The sequence below is a fragment of the Nerophis ophidion genome, unplaced genomic scaffold (genome assembly GCF_033978795.1).
Source record: "Nerophis ophidion isolate RoL-2023_Sa unplaced genomic scaffold, RoL_Noph_v1.0 HiC_scaffold_160, whole genome shotgun sequence".
Lineage (NCBI taxonomy): Eukaryota > Metazoa > Chordata > Actinopteri > Syngnathiformes > Syngnathidae > Nerophis > Nerophis ophidion.
The window spans coordinates 37,132-59,927 of NW_026907082.1; the positions used below are offsets into that span (position 1 = coordinate 37,132).

Sequence of the window (22,796 nt, forward strand, 5' to 3'; positions counted from 1 at the left end):
GCAGCCATGAAATTCTAAGTTAATTATTATTTGCAAAAAAAAAAAACGTTTATGAGTTTGAACATAAACAAAGCCTGTACGTTGGAGTTCAACCCGGTGGACGAAAGGGTAGCCTCCCTCCGCCTTCGGGTGGGGGGACGGGTCCTGACTGTTGTTTGTGCTTATGCACCAAACAGCAGTTCAGAGTACCCACCCTTTTTGGGAACACTCGAGGGAGTACTGGAAAGTGCTCCCCCGGGTGATTCCCTTGTCCTACTGGGAGACTTCAACGCTCACGTTGGCAACGACAGTGAAACCTGGAGAGGCGTGATTGGGAAGAATGGCCGCCCGGATCTGAACCCAAGTGGTGTTTTGTTATTGGACTTTTGTGCTCGTCACAGTTTGTCCATAACAAACACCATGTTCAAACATAAGGGTGTCCACATGTGCACTTGGCACCAGGACACCCTAGGCCGCAGTTCCATGATCGACTTTGTAGTTGTGTCATCGGATTTGCGGCCTCATGTTTTGGACACTCGGGTGAAGAGAGGGGCGGAGCTTTCTACCGATCACCACCTGGTGGTGAGTTGGCTGCGATGGTGGGGGAGGATGCCGGACAGACCTGGGAGGCCCAAACGCATTGTGAGGGTCTGCTGGGAACGTCTGGCAGAGTCTCCTGTCAGACAAAGTTTCAATTCCCACCTCCGGAAGAACTTTGAACATGTCACGAGGGAGGTGCTGGACATTGAGTCCGAGTGGACCATGTTCCGCACCTCTATTGTCGAGGCGGCAGATCGGAGCTGTGTCCACAAGGTAGTTGGTGCCTGTCGGGGCGGCAATCCTAAAACCCCTTGGTGGAAACCAGCGGTGAGGGATGCCGTCAAGCTGAAGAAGGAGTCCTATCGGGTCCTTTTGGCTCATAGGACTCCGGAGGCAGTGGACAGGTACCGACAGGCCAAGCGGTGTGCAGCTTCAGCGGTCGCTGAGGCAAAAACTCGGACATGGGAGGAGTTCGGGGAAGCCATGGAAAACGACTTCCGGACGGCTTCGAAGCGATTCTGGACCACCGTCCGCCGCCTCAGGAAGGGGAAGCAGTGCACTATCAACACCGTGTATGGTGCGGATGGTGTTCTGCTGACCTCGACTGTGGATGTTGTGGATAGGTGGAAGGAATACTTCGAAGACCTCCTCAATCCCACCAACACGTCTTCCTATGAGGAAGCAGTGCCTGGGGAATCTGTGGTGGACTCTCCTATTTCTGGGGCTGAGGTCGCTGAGGTAGTTAAAAAGCTCCTCGGTGGCAAGGCCCCAGGGGTGGACGAGATCCGCCCGGAGTTCCTTAAGGCTCTGGATGCTGTGGGGCTGTCTTGGTTGACAAGACTTTGCAGCATCGCGTGGACATCGGGGGCGGTACCTCTGGATTGGCAGACCGGGGTGGTGGTTCCTCTCTTTAAGAAGGGGGACCGGACGGTGTGTTCCAACTATCGTGGGATCACACTCCTCAGCCTTCCCGGTAAGGTTTATTCAGGTGTACTGGAGAGGAGGCTACGTCGGATAGTCGAACCTCGGATTCAGGAGGAACAGTGTGGTTTTCGTCCTGGTCGTGGAACTGTGGACCAGCTCTATACTCTCGGCAGGGTTCTTGAGGGTGCATGGGAGTTTGCCCAACCAGTCTACATGTGCTTTGTGGACTTGGAGAAGGCATTCGACCGTGTCCCTCGGGAAGTCCTGTGGGGAGTGCTCAGAGAGTATGGGGTATCGGACTGTCTTATTGTGGCGGTCCGTTCCCTGTACGATCAGTGCCAGAGCTTGGTCCGCATTGCCGGCAGTAAGTCGAACACATTTCCAGTGAGGGTTGGACTCCGCCAAGGCTGTCCTTTGTCACCGATTCTGTTCATAACTTTTATGGACAGAATTTTTAGGCGCAGTCAAGGCGTTGAGGGGTTCCGGTTTGGTAACCGCAGGATTAGGTCTCTGCTTTTTGCAGATGATGTGGTCCTGATGGCTTCATCTGACCGGGATCTTCAGCTCTCGCTGGATCGGTTCGCAGCAGAGTGTGAAGCGACCGGAATGAGAATCAGCACCTCCAAGTCCGAGTCCATGGTTCTCGCCCGGAAAAGGGTGGAATGCCATCTCCGGGTTGGGGAGGAGACCCTGCCCCAAGTGGAGGAGTTCAAGTACCTAGGAGTCTTGTTCACGAGTGAGGGAAGAGTGGATCGTGAGATCGACAGGCGGATCGGTGCGGCGTCTTCAGTAATGCGGACGTTGTACCGATCCGTTGTGGTGAAGAAGGAGCTGAGCCGGAAGGCAAAGCTCTCAATTTACCGGCCGATCTACGTTCCCATCCTCACCTATGGTCATGAGCTTTGGGTCATGACCGAAAGGATAAGATCACGGGTACAAGCGGCCGAAATGAGTTTCCTCCGCCGGGTGGCGGAGCTCTCCCTTAGAGATAGGGTGAGAAGCTCTGCCCTGCCATCCGGGAGGGACTCAAAGTAAAGCCGCTGCTCCTTCACATCGAGAGGAGCCAGATGAGGTGGTTCGGGCATCTGGTCAGGATGCCACCCGAACGCCTCCCTAGGGAGGTGTTTAGGGCACGTCCAACCGGTAGGAGGCCACGGGGAAGACCCAGGACACGTTGGGAAGACTATGTCTCCCGGCTGGCCTGGGAACGCCTCGGGATCCCCCGGGAAGAGCTAGACGAAGTGGCTGGGGAGAGGGAAGTCTGGGTTTCCCTGCTTAGGCTGTTGCCCCCGCGACCCAACCTCGGATAAGCGGAAGATGATGATGGAGTTTGAACATCAAATATCTTGTCTTTGTAGTCATTCAATTGAATATGGGTTGAAAATAATTTGCAAATCATTCTATTCCGTTTATATTTACATCTAACACAATTTCCCAACTCATTAGGAAACGGGGTTTGTAGTTGCCATGGCAGCAATGATGATGACAATGGGTACACACGATGGCTGAGGCGCATGAACAAAAAAAAGTTACGCTGCTCCCGTGTCGTTGTGTTTAGCGTTTGTACACAAGGTCAGGGAAGAACACGCACTACTGCCGCACTAAAAGGTCAAGGATATTGCATGTCGCAGCATTGGTAATTCAAGCTCACAGAGTCGCCGCACTCATTGGTTATCTGTCATGATGGGACCCGGGGCGCGTGTTGCGTGTGCAGCCGCAGGTCAAGATGACTGCACAAGAAAGCAACATTTGATTCATTTCCAACAGGAAATGGATCGCACTTTCCATATTTCTCAATCAACCGTTTTCTTTATCTGGGCATGCACATTCATAGCATGATGCAGTACACGTCCACACCACAGCAATGACATCAATTAGGAGTTTAAAGTGTCTTATAAAAACCCACTTTTTATTTTCTGGCTTTTAACTCGGCATCAGTTGTGTGGTCCTCTGATATGTTTTTACTTATTCTACTGTTTTTATCTATTGTTATTTTAAATGTCTTTCATTGAATTAGTTTGTAATGTGCAGCACTTTGGAAACAGTTTGTTAATAGTATGAATGATGTTCCACAAAACATTGTCCCATAAATTCCTAAATGTTACTAGTATGAATGATGTTCCACAAAACATTGTCCCATAAATTCCTAAATGTTAATAGTATGAATGATGTTCCACAAAAAATTGTCCCATAAATTCCTAAATGTACTTGTGCCAGTCCGCCACAAATAAAACATTTTTGGGGAATAAGTTACGAATTTATTTAGCATATTTTTTTAAATATTTTGCCATAAGGGAAGCTAACGCTTCACACATATGTGAATCATGTTCCACAAAACATTGACTGGGTTATGTGGCCCGGAAGAGATTCATGGGATTCTGGGTATTTCTTCTGTTGTGTTTATGTTGTGTTACAGTGCGGATTTTCTCCCGAAATGTGTTTGTCATTCTTGTTTGGTGTGGGTTCACAGTGTGGCGCATATTAGTAAGAGTGTTAAAGTTATTTATATCACAACCATCAGTGTAACCTGTGTGGCTGTTGAACAAGTATGCCTTGACTTACTTGTGTATGCAGTAACTGAGCTGGCATCATAGCATGCCCTCATTTTGGTTATCAGGGTGAACACCAGCATACATTCGCCAGAATAGATGCTCTGAAATTCGACAGTCTCCCGGCAAAATAAGGAGAGTATGCAGGACTGATGCTGTCAAGTTGGATTCATATAAATCTCGCGGGCCGCACTAACGTTAAATTTTCATATTAAGGTGCGGGCTGCGTGTCTAAGACTCTTGGTTTAGACATAGCACAAAGCAAAAAAAACCTCTGTACGCAGTGTTATTTTATTTTAAATTTCAAAAGAGTTTTGTGGCTCCCATTGTTTTTCTTAATTTTGTGAAACGGGTCAAAATGGCTCTTTGAGTGGTAAAGGTTGCCGAACCCTGTTGTAGATGATGGTACATATGGAAAAAAACAACAACACATAATGTTAATGCAGCAGTTGAGGAAATTTAACAAACTACATACATAAGATCCTGTAATTTGATGTTGATATTTTATTATCTTGATAGATTGTAAATAAACACCAATGAGTGGACTGATGAACATTATCACATCATTTATTCAGGAAGTATAAATAACGACTAGAGATGTCCGACAATAGCTTTTTTGCCGATATCTGATATTACGATATTGTCCAACTCTTAATTACCGATTCTGATATCAACCGATACCGATATATACAGTTATGGAATTAACACATTATTATGCCTAATTTTGTTGTGAAATCTGAAGTTGTCTTAGTTTTTATGTTATCGTGCCGGGATTTTACCAGTCCGGCCCACTCGGGAGTAGATTTTTCTCCATGTGGCCCCCCATCTAAAATGAGTTTGACAGCCCTGATTTAACAGGACTCCAACATATACCGTATGTGAACTTCATATGTATATTAATTTACTTACCTCTCTGTGTGCTTACTTTTACAGTAACTTCATTTTGAAGGCTAATAATAAACACCTTAAAGTTGGAATATGTTTTCGTTTATCTATAATATCAAGCACTGTTTACTTCTCTGCCAAACTAAACTTGAACATTCAGCATGCAGAAAAATATGTAAATAAACCAGGGGTGTAAAAAGTACAGCCTCTGTTATATTGTAGTAGTACAGTAAGGAGGTACAATTGAATATTGCACCGAAACAACATAAAGTAACAAGAAAAAAAAATGTTGATACTAATAACACAGAATTGTCTTTAAATATACGTATACATTCTTAGCCTTTTTAAAAAAAATACATGTGTCATACTGACAGTTCCTCACCCTTTCCCCGACTCTTTGGAACAAAGAAACATGACTCCCTCATTCTCTAAGCCACTCATTCGGTGTGGTTTCTCTCCCTCCCTCTTCCTCCTCCTCCTCCTCCTTCGCCGCTTCCTCATCCTGCGTCTCCGTCGGCTTCAGTCCGCAGTAAGGATGGAGGGAAAGGGGGAAACAAAAAGGAAAAAAACAAAACAGACACACAGAAAATGAAAAAAATATGAAGGCTGATGAGTGTCAGTGAACAGGCAGATATATATATATATATATATATATGCGTATATATATGTCTATATATATATATATATATATACACATATATATATACATATGCGTATATATATATATATATATACACACATATATGTATATATATATATACACATACATATATATACATAGTGTATATATATATACACACGTATATGTATATACATATACATACACATATATACATGTACGTATACTTATATACGTATACATACGTGTGTGTATATATATATATATATATATATATACACACACACACATATATATATGTATAAATATGTGTACGTATATATGTGTATATTCACATATAAATATAGATACATATATGTATATGTATATACACATATATATATACATACATATATATACATACATACATATATATATATATATATACATACACACATATATACATATATATATATACATACACATATATATATATATATATATATATATATATATATATATATATATATATATATATATATATATATCCACATGAAAGAGCAAGGAAGCGGCCGAACAGTGAAACAGGAAGTGGAAGGTCACTCACAGAGAGTGTGTGTGAGGGATGGAGTGGATGACATTTGTAGGTGAGTGACATTTGGAGCTTTAAGAGGAGAAAGTAAAACAACACACACAAAGCAGTAACTCACACACATATACAAAGTGGGAAAATAACGCACATTGACAGGACATGTATGTGTAGCTTGGAATCATTTGACAACACTTGACAATGCATGTAAATAAAACATTTTCTTGCTTTTTTTGTTTCATGCTCACCATGTCTTTGACAGTGTTTTTATTTATATAGTTTACCTTCTAGGGTAGAATGTTTTCGCCTCAGTTTTAGTTAGAGCATGTATGTAACCATATTTGTGAGCTCAACATTATGTACATTTTTTTAACATGCTGTATGTCACATGAGCAGAGCAGCTTCACTACTGAATAGATGGCTGGTTATACCATTATATTATACTACCCATCTATAAAAAGACACATTTGTAATTTTAAAATCCGCAATGAGTTATACACAAAGTTGTGAGAGAACTCTACATTTTACTTGTGAATTAAAAACATGAGGACATCCAGAAGATGCCTGGGCGACTACATTGTGGTTTTCCATGAATTCCTGGTTCTATTTAGAGCTTCTGCATTCCAAGCGGCGTGGCTCGGTTGGTAGAGCCACAATGCCGGCATCCCTGCTTCCACCATCCAAGTCACGGCTGTTGTGTCCTTAGGCAAGACACTTTATGCACACCTACTCCCAATGCCACCCATACTGGTTTAAATGTAGCTTAAATATGCAGATAATGGGTTTCACTATGTAAAGCATTCTGAGTCTCTAGGGAAAAGTGCTATATAAATATATTTAGCTTCACCTCCATGTTATTTTTGGACTTATGCAAAACTAAATCTCTACTTGTGGACATGTTGCTACAGTTGCTTGGCACCATTGTGTGTGTGTGTGTGTGTGTTTGCAAGAACTAGAGAGAGAGCTCTACCTTTGTTTTGTGGCTCTGCTCTGTACCCAGTCCAGAACCGGCTGTGTGGAGCTCCTTGGAAACTACACACAAAAACTCAGCCTGGTCCTCTGTTCCGTAGCTGTATGATGAGCCGATGTTCACCATCTAGACACACAGACCAAAAAATAGGATTCATCAGCAGGAAGTAAAGCTCACCCAGGAAGAAAAACACTTCAGCGAGGAGAGACACAATTGTTTGAGCATGCTGGGTCAGGTAGGGGAGCGGACAGCCGGTCATTGCACAATCAGCAGTGGACTTAACAAGAAGCACGATTTACTAATGCCAACATAAATATGTATAAACAACAGGTTAGCATTTATAGAACAAACTTTGTGCAGAGCGCCTACTGCATGCAAGGTGGCAAAGCAGCAGGTTGGAGGAGCTCACTCAGTGCGATCTGTAGTCTGCTACTTTTGTGTGCCACTAGCATTACGTGAATAAAAGCTGGCTTCCTGATAAGACACAAAGTAGGCACTGAAAATAGACATGACTACATTACTGTTTGGTTTAAGTGCAACAATTCTGCACTTTTAAAATTATACAGTAGATCTAAAAAGTATTCACAGCAGCGCTTCAAAGGCTTTTTCCAATATAGAATAAATTATTTTTCCCCCTAAAACAATTCTATAACAAACTGCGAAAAATGACAACATGGGTACAAATGGAGCTATAAAAACATCTTAAGGATAATCAGTAAAAGCAGGATTTACATTGACATGTATTTTTAGTGTTTTTTTTAAAAAACACATTTGCAAACAAAATAAAAATGTTGCCATTGTAGGGTGTTGTGTGGAATAAAGCTGCAATGTAAACAAATGTGGAAAAGGTAAAATGCTGAGAATCTATTTCTTTAATGCACTGTAACTTCTGGGCTAACACACACTACTGTCTGAAACTGACATTTCTTGTTTTGGGAAAGTAGCACGGAAAGTTATGTTTATATTGAACGTGTGGATTGGAGAACAGGCCATTTTATAATGAAGGCTTAAAAACAGGAAGTGTTGGGTGTAACTTACGAGCTGACAAGTGTAACCCAAAATATAATCAGTCCACTCAAAAATTAGTGACATTTTAATGTCCTTCTTCAATAAATGGCCTTGCAGCTGTGGAAATGACAAAATGGCTGTCACAATAGCAGACGTGCCAACCTTGAAAGCTAAATGGGAAAGATAGTGACATTTAGGGTCTGCACTCGATAATGTTTAGGAGGACCGGACGATAGGACCTAATTTGAATATTTTTGGGGAATGCAGCAGGCGGGGCTCAGGTCGGCGCCAAAGGGGTTTGGGGAGGGTCAAAGTTGAAGGGTCAGCAGCAGCATGAGTCCAACCCACAGTCCAGAGCAGTCCAGTGCGGGGCTTTCTGCAGGCGCGCACGCTGACCTGCTCAAACTTCCAGCCGTCGGACATTGTGGAGACCATCTGGGTCAGCTCCTCCTCCTGGCACTGCAACACTCGATAGACGTGCTTAGGGGGAACCTGCTGGTGTGGGGTGGAGAGGAGGAGGAGGAGGAGAAGGCAATGTCAATTCACTTGCGAAATTTCCAAGATAAACATGGAGACAGCATTTTTAAAGAACCAAATGACTATGTTTAGAACACGGATTACATTATCTTAAGAGTAACAAAAGTGTCAGTAAATCACCCTTTTCTATTTTCGGACGAGTGAAGTACACGGGACCGCAGGCATGCACAGTGAAGAACAGTACAACACAACACAGGGAGAGTGGGAGTATGCTGGACAGAGCGGGGTGATTATGTAAGTGTGAGTGCAACCATCCTGAAAAAGAAAGGAGAGAGACGCAGCAGTAGCAGCGCTCTCGTTAGAAAAGCACGGAAGGGTGAAGGTCCGATAGTAACAACATGATGGGACTGTTAGTGCGGACGATCCATCACTGCTCTGCTGTCATTTCTACCCAGAATATGACAACACTATCCTCTAAGCTGCAGCATTCTGAGAAGATTAGTTAACTGTGTTAAAAAAACAGTGATTTGAAGTTTACCTGTGTGGACTTGGAGTCTCTTTCCACAATCCGCTCCTTGATCAGTTTAATCAGAGGAGTGATGTTGTAGAACTCAGCCTCCTCCAGAACACCTTGAAGCAAAAGGAAAACCGAAATCGGCTACTGTGTGCAGACAGCAAGAACACATAATCACATTACAAAATGATTTAGTTTGAAACTAGTTTACATTGTAAACCATTAATGATTAATACAGTTTTAATTGCCTTAAGGTCAACTTTTTCAATGCACAGTTTTACTCTACGTTTTAGCCGTTTGTGGCCCTTTTCCTTACACAACAATAACCAATACACTTAGAGCCTGATCTGCTGAAGATTTGCATGTATATATACACATGCAAACTTGATAAAGCATGCAAAACTGATCTGTGCTTGTGCGCCGAGAATTGAGTTTTTTAAGTGAGCAAAATAAAGAGCGTAATCTATTAAGCATGTCTGTTTTTTTGTATATGCAGAATACATGCTGATTATCAAAACGGCCACACTACTGGGAGGAGAAAATGTAAATATAATTATTTAGCACGTGCAGTGTGATTTATCAAGGCTGAAACTGTTCTGCATTCTACTCTTTGCATCTAGTACATCTAGAAAGGACGTGCAAACTGGCAGTTGAGCAAAAATGGCAGTGAGAAAGGAGATGATTGTGTTGCAGCTACATCCTACGTATGCTTGTAAACATATTTGGACTGTCAAAAACCAAACTATTAGACATACTCTCTATTCAGCAATAGCATTTTAGAATTTTATGGCTGATGGATGACTTAAGTGGCTGAGTAAAAAAACAAATTCAATTGATGCGTTTTAGAGTATCCTGGTGTTTTTCATATAAATGAACAAAACTTCTTGCAGAACCCATTTATTGCATCTGGAGTGCACTCTAGTATTTATTTAGTGCCAGCGACTCTCAGGACGCACGTTTGGCGCACTAAAGGAGTGTGTTTGACTGTAGATGCACTGCAGAAGTGCTTTTAAAATAACCCTAAAAATGGTAGTTAAATTAGTGTTTCCATGGTGACAGCGGGCAGTCCACGCAAAAACTTGACTTAAGTAAGGCAATCTGCTCCAGTTATAGGGGTCAGTTAGGGAATCATAATAGATCGCATACTACACAGCAACTAATACATGCAATTCTATAGTTTGCACATGTTGTTTAGCGTGTGGTATTTGGATCTTAGTAAATCATGCCCAATCAGAATTCTGGATGCAGTACAATAATGAGTTTTGTATTCTTATCTAAAGTATACTGCATATTGTATTATTTAAATCCTCGTCTAAAACATATTTCTTGTTGGGATAGTCTTTGTTGTGTAAAAAATATTGTCTACTCTTAAACATAAAGACAAAGAAAGGGAACCTGAGACATTGATTATTAATTATTTAAAGTTGTTCTACATCTGCACTAGGGATGTAACCATAAACAGTGTTAATGACAACCGTGGTAAAACGCCCCACAGTTGGTGTTATTATTTGATAACTGCACTTTGATAAACTCACGCCAGTTTGCTGGCTTAAAATGCTAAAATAAAAACCAGAGTCTTTAACATCTTTCCCCATTTACAAAATTACATAGCCCTATCTAAACTTAGATAAACACATTGCTGTATGAGCTACTAAGCTATTCAATTGTGCACATTGAACCTACAGACTGTGCTCTCTTTTCACAGTGATCGTTCTATACTTAGAGGAATACAAGATGGAGGTGTTTAAGGGTGCCTTCAAGGACCGTTGAAAAGAGTAAGACGCCAAAACACCCAAAATAATACATAATAATAATAGATTTGATTTGTAACGTGTTTTTCATTTAAATAGATCTTAAAGTGTTACAGTACAAAAAAATATTTAAAACAATAAAAACTTATCCATTAAAAACATTTTTAATACTAAGACGATTTTATCCATTAAAACAGATTAAATACTAAGACTAAAACACTATCAGTGAAGCTTAAAAAACACATAAGATTTGAAAATGGTGGGTTTTGTAAGAGAGTATCTCTTTATTTTAGTTATTAAAAAAAAAAACTTGGTCAAAATAATTCAGTTTGTCGCATTCAACAATACCGCAATCATAAAGATAACCGCGATATTAAATTTTCATATCGTTACATTTCTAATATGCACCTTCTTCAGCCAGCTCCTTGTTGTAGACCAGTTTGCCGTGTCGCAGGTAGTTCAGGATGGGTCCGAAGTAGGTGGGATCTCTGTCAATCACATATGCTCCCGTCTCATCCTGTTGAACAAAGAATTAGAACATACACATTAGGGCTGCAGCTATCGATTATTTCAGTAATTGAGTAATCTATCGATTATTTTAGTAATCGAGTAATTTATCGATGAGTGTGTTCGACTAACAGAGTCATTAGATAAAACCCACTTTATAGCATGCACACCACCGCTCTTATGTACATTCTATTGCAAGTTGCAACAGCAGTGCGAAAACTATGTTCGCATATTTAAAATTTCAGGCACTCCATGCGGTCCAGATTTGATAAATTTCTGTAAGTTACACTAGTTAAGATTTTTTTAAAACAAATAGTTGACTTAATCGTTTAATCTTTGCAACCCTACACATTAACAACATTAGCAATGTAATATTAAAAAAAAAATCATACACTTCTCTCTTGATTAATCTTCTGAAATCTAAACATGTTCTCCAACTAAATTCTCAATGCATTAGCTACTGTTAACTAACCCATGAATGGGAGTTATGCTTACATGCGTATGCTATGTTTTTAAAATGATGATATCGATTTTTGAAATGGGTAAAGCGAGAACAAATATAAAATACAAATGTATTACAGTTTTAGGAGTTAAATGGTGGAACAAGCTCAGTGATGAGCTGAAGACATGCAATTCTTTGGTAAGGTTTAAGAAAACATTGAAAGGTGAAATAATTGAAAATTATAAAATATAGTCACAATTACTTTCATCCCATTGATTTTTGATTTATTTATTTTTTTATGTTGATGTTCCAGGCAATCTAATTTTCTGTGAAGGTATAGGATAGGCAAATATAAGCTTTGGCTTCAGCCTATTCCTTTTTTGGTCATTCTTTTTCTTTTCTTTTATGTGTAAATGTGCATTATTGTATACATATAACATGTACTGTAAAACTGATCACACACAATGGTGGATTGATTTGATTTGATTGATTATATGACCGAAATAAACTTATTTCATTCATTCATAAAACTTATTTCATTCATTCATTCATTCATTCATTCATATTTGGGATCAATTTGATAGAAAGTAACAATAAAGCAAGTATAAAGCCTGCATAATCACACATAAAAAAGTTCTGGCAGTCAAGGACAAGGAGGTTGAGGACACATGGATGATGGGAAGAGGATGAGGACTGAGAATCCGCTGCTATAATCACATTAGTGTGTTTTGTGCGAGAGTCTGCAGAGAAATTCAGTGTGTGGAGTCGAGGAACATCAGAGGACAAAGTGACACTGACATTTGACTGTGTGAGCTTGACAATAGTGGCCAGGAGGAGTTCTGGAAAAAACACTTAAATGGATTTAGTTGAGGTGGCAAACAGGAAGAAGAGTTATAATTTCAATTAAAAGTAGAATTCCATGAAATTCCAGTTAATCATTTTGGAGTATATCTTAGAATTATGCACTGCAGTATATTCCATACATGATTGTTCTTTTTTTCCATAGAAATATTATTACTTTAAAACACAAGAAATGTTTATTGAAAAACATAAACATTTTGCACATTATTTACCACAATCCTGCACAGGACATGAGTTATAGAAAATGACATATGTATCGCTATGATATAAGAATCTGTATCAACAGCATTATTGGTGATACTCTTTAATTCGTAGGATTCGGAGTAGGTGGCACTGGAAATGCTATGATACTCTGTAATGTATTTGCTTTAATACCCAAGCCAGAATCAAATAGTTTCACACTCAAGTTCCCCGTTGTCTATCAATGAGAGGCAATATAATGGAAAACGTATAAAATAAAGAACATTTAGGCATGTCTAAAACAAGTGCTTATTCTAAACACCCATGAAGGTCTATTTGTGCTGTATCTACATTCAAATAAGTTATCCTAACTCTGCACCATATAACACACTGTCTCCCCATGTGTTGTATTATCCCATAACACACGTGGCAATAAAGCGAGTTCAGACTTGTGGTGGAATCTATATTGGCACTGTGACACAGAAGAGAAGTTTCCAGTCAATTTGAAAGGGGAGGGAGAAAAGACAGTAAATATGCTCAGACATGAGTGTTATGAAACTCAACTGCCTCATCTGCTATGGAATTTAATCGGTATCAAATACTGCATAGCTACAATCGACATAAATAATGAGGGAGTCGTGGCCTGGAGACCGGTTCTTTTAAGTACCAGTAATCTCAATAAAACAGTTACACACAAGTAGATAATGCATGTGCATGTCTGCATGTATGGGTTTCAAAACAAAAGACCCATGAGATGTAGCAGACTGAAAGTGTCTCCAGCTTGGAGAATATGGGCTTCTCTCCAGAGAAAAAACACAAACACCTTGGTTGAACCAACATGCAAAAAGATTTTCAGTCTAATGCATGTTGTCATAGGCACCTTCTTAAGGTTTCTCAAATATTTTGACTCAAAATAAGATTTCTACAACACACGGAAACACCTAAATCTAATTGCGTTTGGCTTTTTAAAGAAAGAATTAACACACCTCGATTACACCATTGGAAAAAAGTTCTTAGTCTCCCTTAAAACTGCTCCCCCTGCAACCTGTTAACGAGGAACTTTTACATGACAATCTATTTTGTAACAGACACTATATTTTTACTTTGCTGAAAATTATTTTGTAAATTAAATCTTATCAAGACTATCTGAAAGTCTATTCACCTAAGACTCAGAAATACGGAGTGCACTTTTAACACCTTATCAGCATAGGAAGAAAGTTTGCATTCTACAAACCCCGTTTCCGTATGTGTTGGGAAATTGTGTTAGATGTAAATATAAACGGAATAGAAGGATTTGCAAATCCTTTTCAACCCATATTCAATTGAATGCACGACAAAGACAAGATATTTGATGTTCAAACTCATAAACTTTATTTTTTTTGCAAATAAAAATTAATTTAGAATTTCATGGCTGCAACACCTGCCAAAGTAGTTGGGAAAGGGCATGTTCACCACATTTTCTTTTAACAACACCCAATAAACGTTTGGGAACTGAGGAAACTAATTGTTGAAGCTTTGAAAGTGGAATTCTTTCCCATTCTTGTTTTATGTAGAGTTTTAGTCATTTAACAGTCCGGGGTCTCCGCTGTTGTATTTTACGCTTCATAATGCGCCACAAATTTTCGATGGGAGACATGTCTGGACTGCAGGCGGGCCAGGAAAGTACCCGCACTCTTTTACTACGAAGCCACGCTGTTGTAACACGTGGTTTGGCATTGTTTTGCTGAAATAAGCAGGGACGTCCATGATAACGTTGCTTGGATGACAACACATGTTGCTCCAAAACCTGTATGGACCTTTCAGCATTAATGGTGCCTTCACAGATGTGTAAGTTACCCATGCCTTGGGCACTATTACACCCCCATCCATCACAGATGCTGGCTTGTGAACTTTGCGCCTATAACAATCCGGATGGTTATTTTCCTCTTTGTTCTGGAGGACACCACGTCCACAGTTTCCAAATATAATTTGAAATGTGGACTCGTCAGACCACAAAACACTTTTCCACTTTGCATCAGTCCATCTTAGATGAGCTCGGGCCCTGCAAAGCCGGCGGCGTTCCTTGGTGTTGTTGATAAATGGCTTTCGCTTTGCATAGTAGAGTTTTAACTTGCACTTACAGATGTAGTGACCAACTTTAGTTACTGACAGTGGTTTTATGAAGTGTTCCTGAGCTCATGTGGTGATATCCTTTACACGCCTGAGGGATCAAAGGTCCGTAATATCATCGCTTACGTGCAATGATTTCTCCAGATTCTCTGAACCTTTTGATGATCTTACGGACCGTATATGGTAAAATCCCTAAATTCCTTGCAATAGCTCGTTGAGAAATGTTGTTCTAAAACTGTTTGACAATTTGCTTACAAATCGGTGACCCTCGCCCCATCCTTGTTTGTGAATTACTTAGCATTTCATGGAAGTTGCTTTTATACCCAATCATGGCACCCACTTGTTCCCAATTAGCCCGAACACCTGTGGGATGTTTCAAATAAGTGTTTGATGAGCATTCCTCAACTTTATCAGTATTTATTGCCACTTTTCCCAACTTCTTTGTCACGTGTTGCTGGCATCAAATTCTAAAGTTAATGATTATTTGCACAAACATTTTTTTTTATCAGTTTTAACACCAAATCATATGTTGTCTTTGTAGCATATTCAATTGAATATGAGTTGAAAATATTTTGCAAATCATTGTATTCCGTTTATATTTACATCTAACACAATTTCCCTACTCATATGGAAACGGGGTTTGTATGAACCGATAAACCAACCTTACACTTATTGTGAAGCTAATTAAGGATTCCCTGGTCCAAATCAGTTTGTAGTATCCCGACTCTATAAGAACCACTTCTCATTCGTCATAGACACCGAGTGTAGAACCCATTTATGCTGTCTTTAGGTCTAGATCAGGGGTCTCAAACATGCTGTCCGCGGGCCAATTGCGCCCCGTGAGACGTTATTATGCGGCCCGCGCTTTGATATGACATTTTAATGTTGGTGCGGCCCGCTAGTTTAATATGAACGGCGCTTGATAGGTACGTCATGCTTGCCAACGTCCCCAATTTTCCCGGGAGACCCCTGAATTTCAGGGCACCAATTCTCTCGAAGCCCCAGTCAATTTTTACCAGATCAACAATATTCAGGGAGTGCCGTAATGGCACTTTAGCACCCCCTACATTCTAAACTGACGGCGTGCAAGTCCAGTTGTATGTTGCATTTGGCCATGTGAGACGCACGTGTGGTATCGCAAGATATATTTGATCAACAGCTACACACGTCGCACTAAGGGTGGCCTTAAAAAAACTTTTAACACTGTTACAAATATGTGCCAGACTGTGAACCCACACCAAACAAGAATGACACACACATTTCGGGAGAACATCCGCATCATAACACAACATAAACACACCAGAACAATTACCCAGAATCCCATGCAGACCTAACTCTTCCGGGCTACAATATACACACCCCTGCTACCATCAACCCCCCACGTCCCCACCCTCCCTACTTGCGTCGGTTGAGGTGTTGTATACTGTAGCCATGCAAGGTGTTCTGGGTATTTGTTCTCTTGTGTTTAAGTTGTGTTAGGGTGCGGAAATTCTCCCAAAAAGGGTTTGTCATTCTTGTTTGGTGTGGGTTTAGTGTGGCGCATATTCGTAACAGTGTCAAAGTTGTTTGTACGGCCACCGTCAGTGTGACCTGTATGGCTGTTGACTAAGTACGTCTTGCAGCCACTGACGTTGTTCTGCACAAGTCTCACACAACATGATACAGAGCCGGCACATTGGTTGTGTGAAATAAAAGCGTGAGCGATGACATGTAGTGGAGCAGTAGTCTTCTATTGGGGTTGCGCGGACCCCTGGAGGTACTTGAAGGCATGCCAAGGGACAAGTGAGAATTATTAAAAACAGCAGCAATTCATAAATCTTTTATGCGAATATGAATGTAAGTTCATAAACTGTGGAAAAATAATACAACAATCCAACATTCAGTGTTGACAGCTAGACTTTTTGTGGACATGTTCCATAAATATTGATGTTAAATATTTCTTTTTTTGTGAAGAAATGTTTAGAATTAATTTCATGAATCCAGATGGATCTCTATTACAATCCCCAAAGAGGGCACTTTAAGTTAATGATTACTTCTATGTGTAGAAATCGTTATTAATAGGGCTGCAACTAACAATGTATTTGATCATCGATTAATCTGTCAATTATTACTTTGATTAATTGATAAATAATCGGATAAAAGAGACAAACTACATTTCTATCCTTTCCAATACTTTATTTTGAAAAACAGCATACTTAGACTTAGACAAACTTTAATGATCCACAAGGGAAATTGTTCTGGCATCATGTCCTTTCGACTTGCCAAATAAAACAAGGCAAGTGTTACAAAAATGTTTAGTTTTTTTTATAAAGTGCACCATTGTCCTGCACAATAGGGGAATTTCAAACCTGGAATCTACCTATTCCAACCATTCTGCAATGTTGGATGCTGAATGTCTTTCCTTTAGTAGCATGGTCGTAAGGTAGATTGACTTCATGTTCCATTCCTCTCCAATGTAGTGGCATGTATTGCCAAGGTAGGCTACACTTGTCCACACATCAGTAGTGAGAGCAATTTTGCTCTGGGTGGCTTTTATTTCAGTCTACACTGCATGGAATGTCTGCTCGTACTTTCTCTCCATCAGTTTGGTAAAATGGTTCCACGAGGGAAGAGTGTAACCAGGGTCGAGGATGTGAATCATTTGTCAAAAACCTTCATCCTCCACCATTGATGTCAGTTAGCAACATATTCAGGATAGCATCAGTCAATGCAGCCGCTTGCTGTGGTGTGCACACCTTCCTTTGTACCAAGTCTCTAATGCTGCCTTGTTTCTTTCTGAAATGAGAGAAACCATATTATGAACGTACATAGTAGCATCATTTACATGTAACTCAATACATACATAGGGACGGCGTGGCGCAGTGGGACACTTCACCCTTGCTCCTGATGGGTGCTGGTTAGCGCCTTGCATGGCAGCTTCCTCCATCAGTGTGTGAATGTGTGTGTGAATGGGTAAATGTGGAAGTAGTGTCAAAGCGCTTTGAGTACCTTGAAGGTAGAAAAGCGCTATACAAGTACAACCCATTTATACCCAGTTGATTTAATTAATAATTTCTGACAAATACGCCACCACATTAAAAAAAACAGCTAAATTAAATAAATGGACATTGGAGTTGCATAATACACCAATAACAACACAGAAATGTAATTCATCAGATCAAAACTTGTATCAGATATAGTACACATTTCTGTTCTGAATAATAAAGGATTCACTTTAGGCTACATCTGAATAATAGCATGAAATATTCCAGCACCTTAATAACGTTTAGTTATACTTAAGTGTCATTCAAGTCTAAATAGATTTATATAGCTTTATTGGGCCCGGCTACATTGATCCATTATCAAACCAACCTGAGATATTTCTGTCCGTTACGTTTATACGTGCATTTTCTCTCTGAAAACGGAGTCAAATGTGCCGGTGACACATTATCAGCCCCGCGTTGCAACAAAGACGTAACGTTAAAGTTACTCACAAAAAAGCTGAACTTATGAATTAATGCCTGTTGCGACTCTAAACAACACAGAAAATGAAGTCACAGCACTATCCAAAAAGTTCCTAACACTCTGAAAGTTAATACACAACGGTTGCTGCTGTGCGTCCAGAAAAAAATCTCCTCGTTAACAAAAGATTAAAGGCCTACTGAAACCCACTACTACCGTCCACGCAGTCTGATAGTTTATATATCAATGATGAAATAATAACATTGCAACACATGCCAATACGGCCGGTTTAGTTTACTAAATTGCAATTTTAAATTTCGCACGAAGTATCCTGTTGAAAACGTCGCGGTATGATGACGCGTATGATGACGTGTGTGCGTGACGTCACGGATTGTAGCGGACATTTTGATCCAGAACCGATCCCAGCTATAAGTCGTCTGCTTTGATCCCATAATTACACAGTATTCTGGATATCCTTGTTGCTGAATCTTTTGCAATTTATTCAATTAATAATGGAGACGTCAAAGAAGAAAGATGTAGGTGGGAAGCGGTGTATTGCAGCTGCCTTTAGCAACACACAAACAGCCGGTGTTTCCTTGTTTACATTCCCGAAAGATGACGGTGAAGCTTTACTATGGAACAGAGCGGTCAAGCGAACACGGTTCCCTACCACATGTCAACCGGCAGGTTTTGGTGAGAAAATGGTGGCAATAAGTCGGCTCTTACCGTAGACATGAGCGGAGAGTTTGGGTCGTTCTTCCTGCAGCTGAGGACTCTCTTGCCTCCTTCCAACGGCCGCCCCCGACCATTGGATGCTTACGCCATGGAGGAGGGGAAAAAAATATAAATCTCAGCCCGGCTGCCTTGCCTCATTGAGAAACGTGGCTTCTCACGGAGACACTGGTGGTCACCACACCCGTGGCCACACCCCTCCGACTTTCAGGTACGACCATATAATCTCACTAAAACACTAGTAACACAATAAGCAGATAAGGGATTTTCCAGAATTATCCTAGTAAATGTGTCTAATAACATCTGAATCGCTCCCACTGCCCTAGTCTTTATTTTTTTCTAGTCCTTCACTCTCACTTTCCTCATCCTCGAATCTTTCATCCTCGCTCAAATTAATGGGGAAATCGTTGCTTTCTTGGTCCGAATCGCTCTCGCTGCTAGTGGCCATGATTGTAAACAATGTTCAGATGTGAGGCGCTCCACAACCCATGACGTCACGCGCACATTGTCTGCTACTTCCGGTACAGGCAAGGCTTTTTTATTAGCGGCCAAAAGTTGCAAACTTTATCGTCGATGTTCTCTACTAAATCCTTTCAGCAAAAATATGGCAATATCGCGAAATGATCAAGTATGACACATAAAATGGACCTGCTATCCCAGTTTGAATAAGAAAATCTCATTTCAGTAGGCCTTTAAAAACAAACAAAGACGGACACAACGGATCAATATACTCGGACTATGGACTTAAAAAAGTTACGTACCGTGAGTTCTTCCCTTCATCCATGTTTCCTCTTCAGGTGCTGCCTAAGCAATGTTGTCCTCCGTGCCACGTGACGTCCATGATGCACGTTTTGCAGGAAATGTCTTCTTTGAAGTCTTTAAAGTAAAGCGTTCCGACACTTTGGACTTATGTCGTAGACTTTTCTCCATTGAAGCAATAACCTCGAGATGTTTCTCCGCTGAACCATCCGTACTGTTTCCCTCCGCCATTTTTCGAACGTTTCCACAAAGGAAACGCCGTGGTCACGTGAGCTGCACATGACATATCATTGGGTGGCTCACTGCTACCTCATGAGACTTAGCCTCAGCGCAGCCCTGGTGCTGTTTTGTACTGTTTTTGTACTTATTTTGATTTTTTTTTCAGCTGTTTGTAAATGTTGCAGTTTATTAATAAAGGTTTAGGAGGAAAAAAATAAAATTATTTATTAAAAAAAAAAAGCCTCCGCGCATGCGCATGGCATACATCCAACGAATCGATGACTAAATTAATCGCCAACTATTTTTATAATCGATTTTAATCGATTTAATCGATTAGTTGTTGCAGCCCTAAATTGAATCATTTGTTTATTTTTCAACAAGTTTTTTAGTTATTTTTATATCTTTTTTTCCAAATAGTTCAAGAAAGACCACTACAAATGAGCAATATTTTTGCACTGTTATACAATTTAATAAATCAGCAACTGATGACATAGTACTTTAGTTTACTTCTTTATCTCTTTTTTCCAACCAAAAATGCTTTGCTCTGATTAGGGGGTACTTGAATTAAAAAAATGTTCACATGGGGTACATCACTGAAAAAAGGTTGAGAACCACTTTTGTAGAGGACGTTAAAGGCAGTGCAGTCACGGCCGGGTGAAAATTGGGACAAATTCGGGAAAATGGTTGGACCGGTAGATTGTCGGGAGGTGCACTGAAATTCAGGAGTCTCCCGGAAAAATCGTGAGGGTTGGCTTTCCTGCCCATTCATAGAAAGTGAATTCATTAAAAAGTGCATGTTAGATTTTTTAAGAAATCTTTTCTCGCGGCCCAGCCTCACCCAGTTTTTACATACAGTGGCCCTCAGGTAAATTGAGTTTGAGAGCCCTGGTCTAGAATATTTGGTTTAAATAAATTAATAAATGATAAATGGGTTGTACTTGTATAGCGCTTTTCTACCTTCAAGGTACTCAAAGCGCTTTGACACTACTTCCACATTTACCCATTCACACACACATTCACACACTGATGGAGGGAGCTGCCATGCAAGGCGCCAACCAGCACCCATCAGGAGCAAGGGTGAAGTGTCTTGCTCAGGACACAACGGACGTGACAAGGTTGGTTCTAGGTGGGATTTGAACCAGTGACCCTCGGGTTGCGCACGGCCACTCTTCCATTTGTTTTGGGCTTACATGTTTGGTAATCACTGACCTACAGTATACTTGATTTGACCACGTGTGGCTGTGTATACTGTAAGTAGAGCGGTTACTAGAGGTGGTGGAAACAATCGATTTTAGATGCACCGCAATTCGGACATGGATGACTATGAAATCGATGAGTAAACGTCAATAATCGATATATTTATTGTAAAAAAAGTAAAGCAGACAATTCGAAAATTTGGCAGACTGCAGTGAGCTACCGCATCAGGAGATTCGACCAGCTCCTTTAATATAAGGCTCTAATGTTCCAGTTTTACAGACCTTTCCATGAATGTAGATATATGGGAATAAATGTGGGAATTAATTCAACTGTTTCTCATTACAAATGCGCTGTTATTAAAAGTTGCAAGTCATAAACACTTATTTAGTAAAAAGAAACAAAATATATAGATTAAAGATGTCTGATAATGGCTTTTTTGCCAATATCTGATATTTCGATTTTGTCCAACTCTTAATTACCGATACCGATATCAAGCGATACCAATATATACAGTCGTGGAATTCACACATTATTGTGCCTAATTTTGTTGTGATGCCCCGCTGGATGCATTAAACAATGTAAGAAGGTTTTCCAAAATAAATGTACTCGAGTTATGGAAAAAATGCCAACATGGCACTGCCATATTTGTTATTGAAGTCACAAAGTTCATTATTTTTTTTAACATGCCTCAAAACAGCAGCTTGGAATTTGGGACATGCTCTCCCTGAGAGAGGTTGAGGTGGCGGGGGGGCGGGGGGGGCGGGGGGGAATTGTAACGTCCAGAAGAGTTAGTTCTGCAAGGGGTTCTGGGTATTTGTTCTGTTGTGTTTATGTTGTGTTACGGTGCGGATGTTCTCCCAAAATGTGTTTGTCATTCTTGTTTGGTGTGGGTTCACAGAGTGGCATATATTTGTAACAATGTTAAAGTTGTTTATACGGCCACCCTCAGTGTGACCTGTATGGCTGTTGATCAAGTATGCATTGCATTCACTTGTGTGTGTGAAAAAACTTAAATATTGTGTGATGGGGCCGGCACGCAAAGGCAATGCCTTTAAGGTTTATTGGCACTCTGTAATTCTCCCTACGTCCGTGTACACAGCAGCCTTTTAAAAAGACATACATTTTACTTTTTTCTTTAAAACCCATCCATCCATTTTCTACCGCTTATTCCCTTTCGGGGTCGCGGGGGGCGCTGGCGCCTATCTCAGCTACAATCGGGCGGAAGGCAGGGTACACCCTGGACAAGTCGCCACCTCATCGCAGAAAAACCGATACCGATAATTTCCAATATTACATTTTAAAGCATTTATCGGCTGATAATATCGGCAGGCCAATATTATCGGAAATCTCTAATAAAGATGCAATAATCGATTTTTCATCGAAGCGTAGCTCCTGAAACGTAATCATAATCGAATCGTGAGCTGGCCTAAGATTGCAACCTCTTGCGGTGACGGGATGGTTTGAGTGGCGGAAAGTGACACGGGTTGTTTACCCCTCGCACATGCTTCACACTAGGGCTGGGTGATATGGCAAAAAAAAAGAAAAACATCCCGATTAATATTTTC

At 40.6% G+C, this 22,796-nt stretch overlaps 1 protein-coding gene across 6 annotated transcripts in view; it reads right to left on the reverse strand.

Annotated features, from left to right (window-relative positions):
- Positions 1-22,796, reverse strand: part of LOC133547709 (BTB/POZ domain-containing protein KCTD5-like) — a 38,252-nt gene that overhangs the window by 4,336 nt on the left and 11,120 nt on the right. The window contains exons 2-6 of one of the 6 annotated variants that reach the window (XM_061893275.1): positions 11,193-11,301; positions 9,058-9,149; positions 8,439-8,534; positions 7,035-7,160; positions 5,260-5,394 (exon numbers count right to left, since the gene is read on the reverse strand). In XM_061893275.1, coding sequence (XP_061749259.1) covers positions 5,299-5,394; positions 7,035-7,160; positions 8,439-8,534; positions 9,058-9,149; positions 11,193-11,301 — 519 coding nt within the window. In that variant the 3' untranslated portion in view covers positions 5,260-5,298. Of the gene's footprint in view, positions 1-5,259; positions 5,395-7,034; positions 7,161-8,390; positions 8,538-9,057; positions 9,150-11,192; positions 11,302-22,796 lie in introns of all 6 variants that reach the window. The other 5 variants (XM_061893273.1, XM_061893274.1, XM_061893272.1 and 2 more) reach the window with 5 other exon arrangements.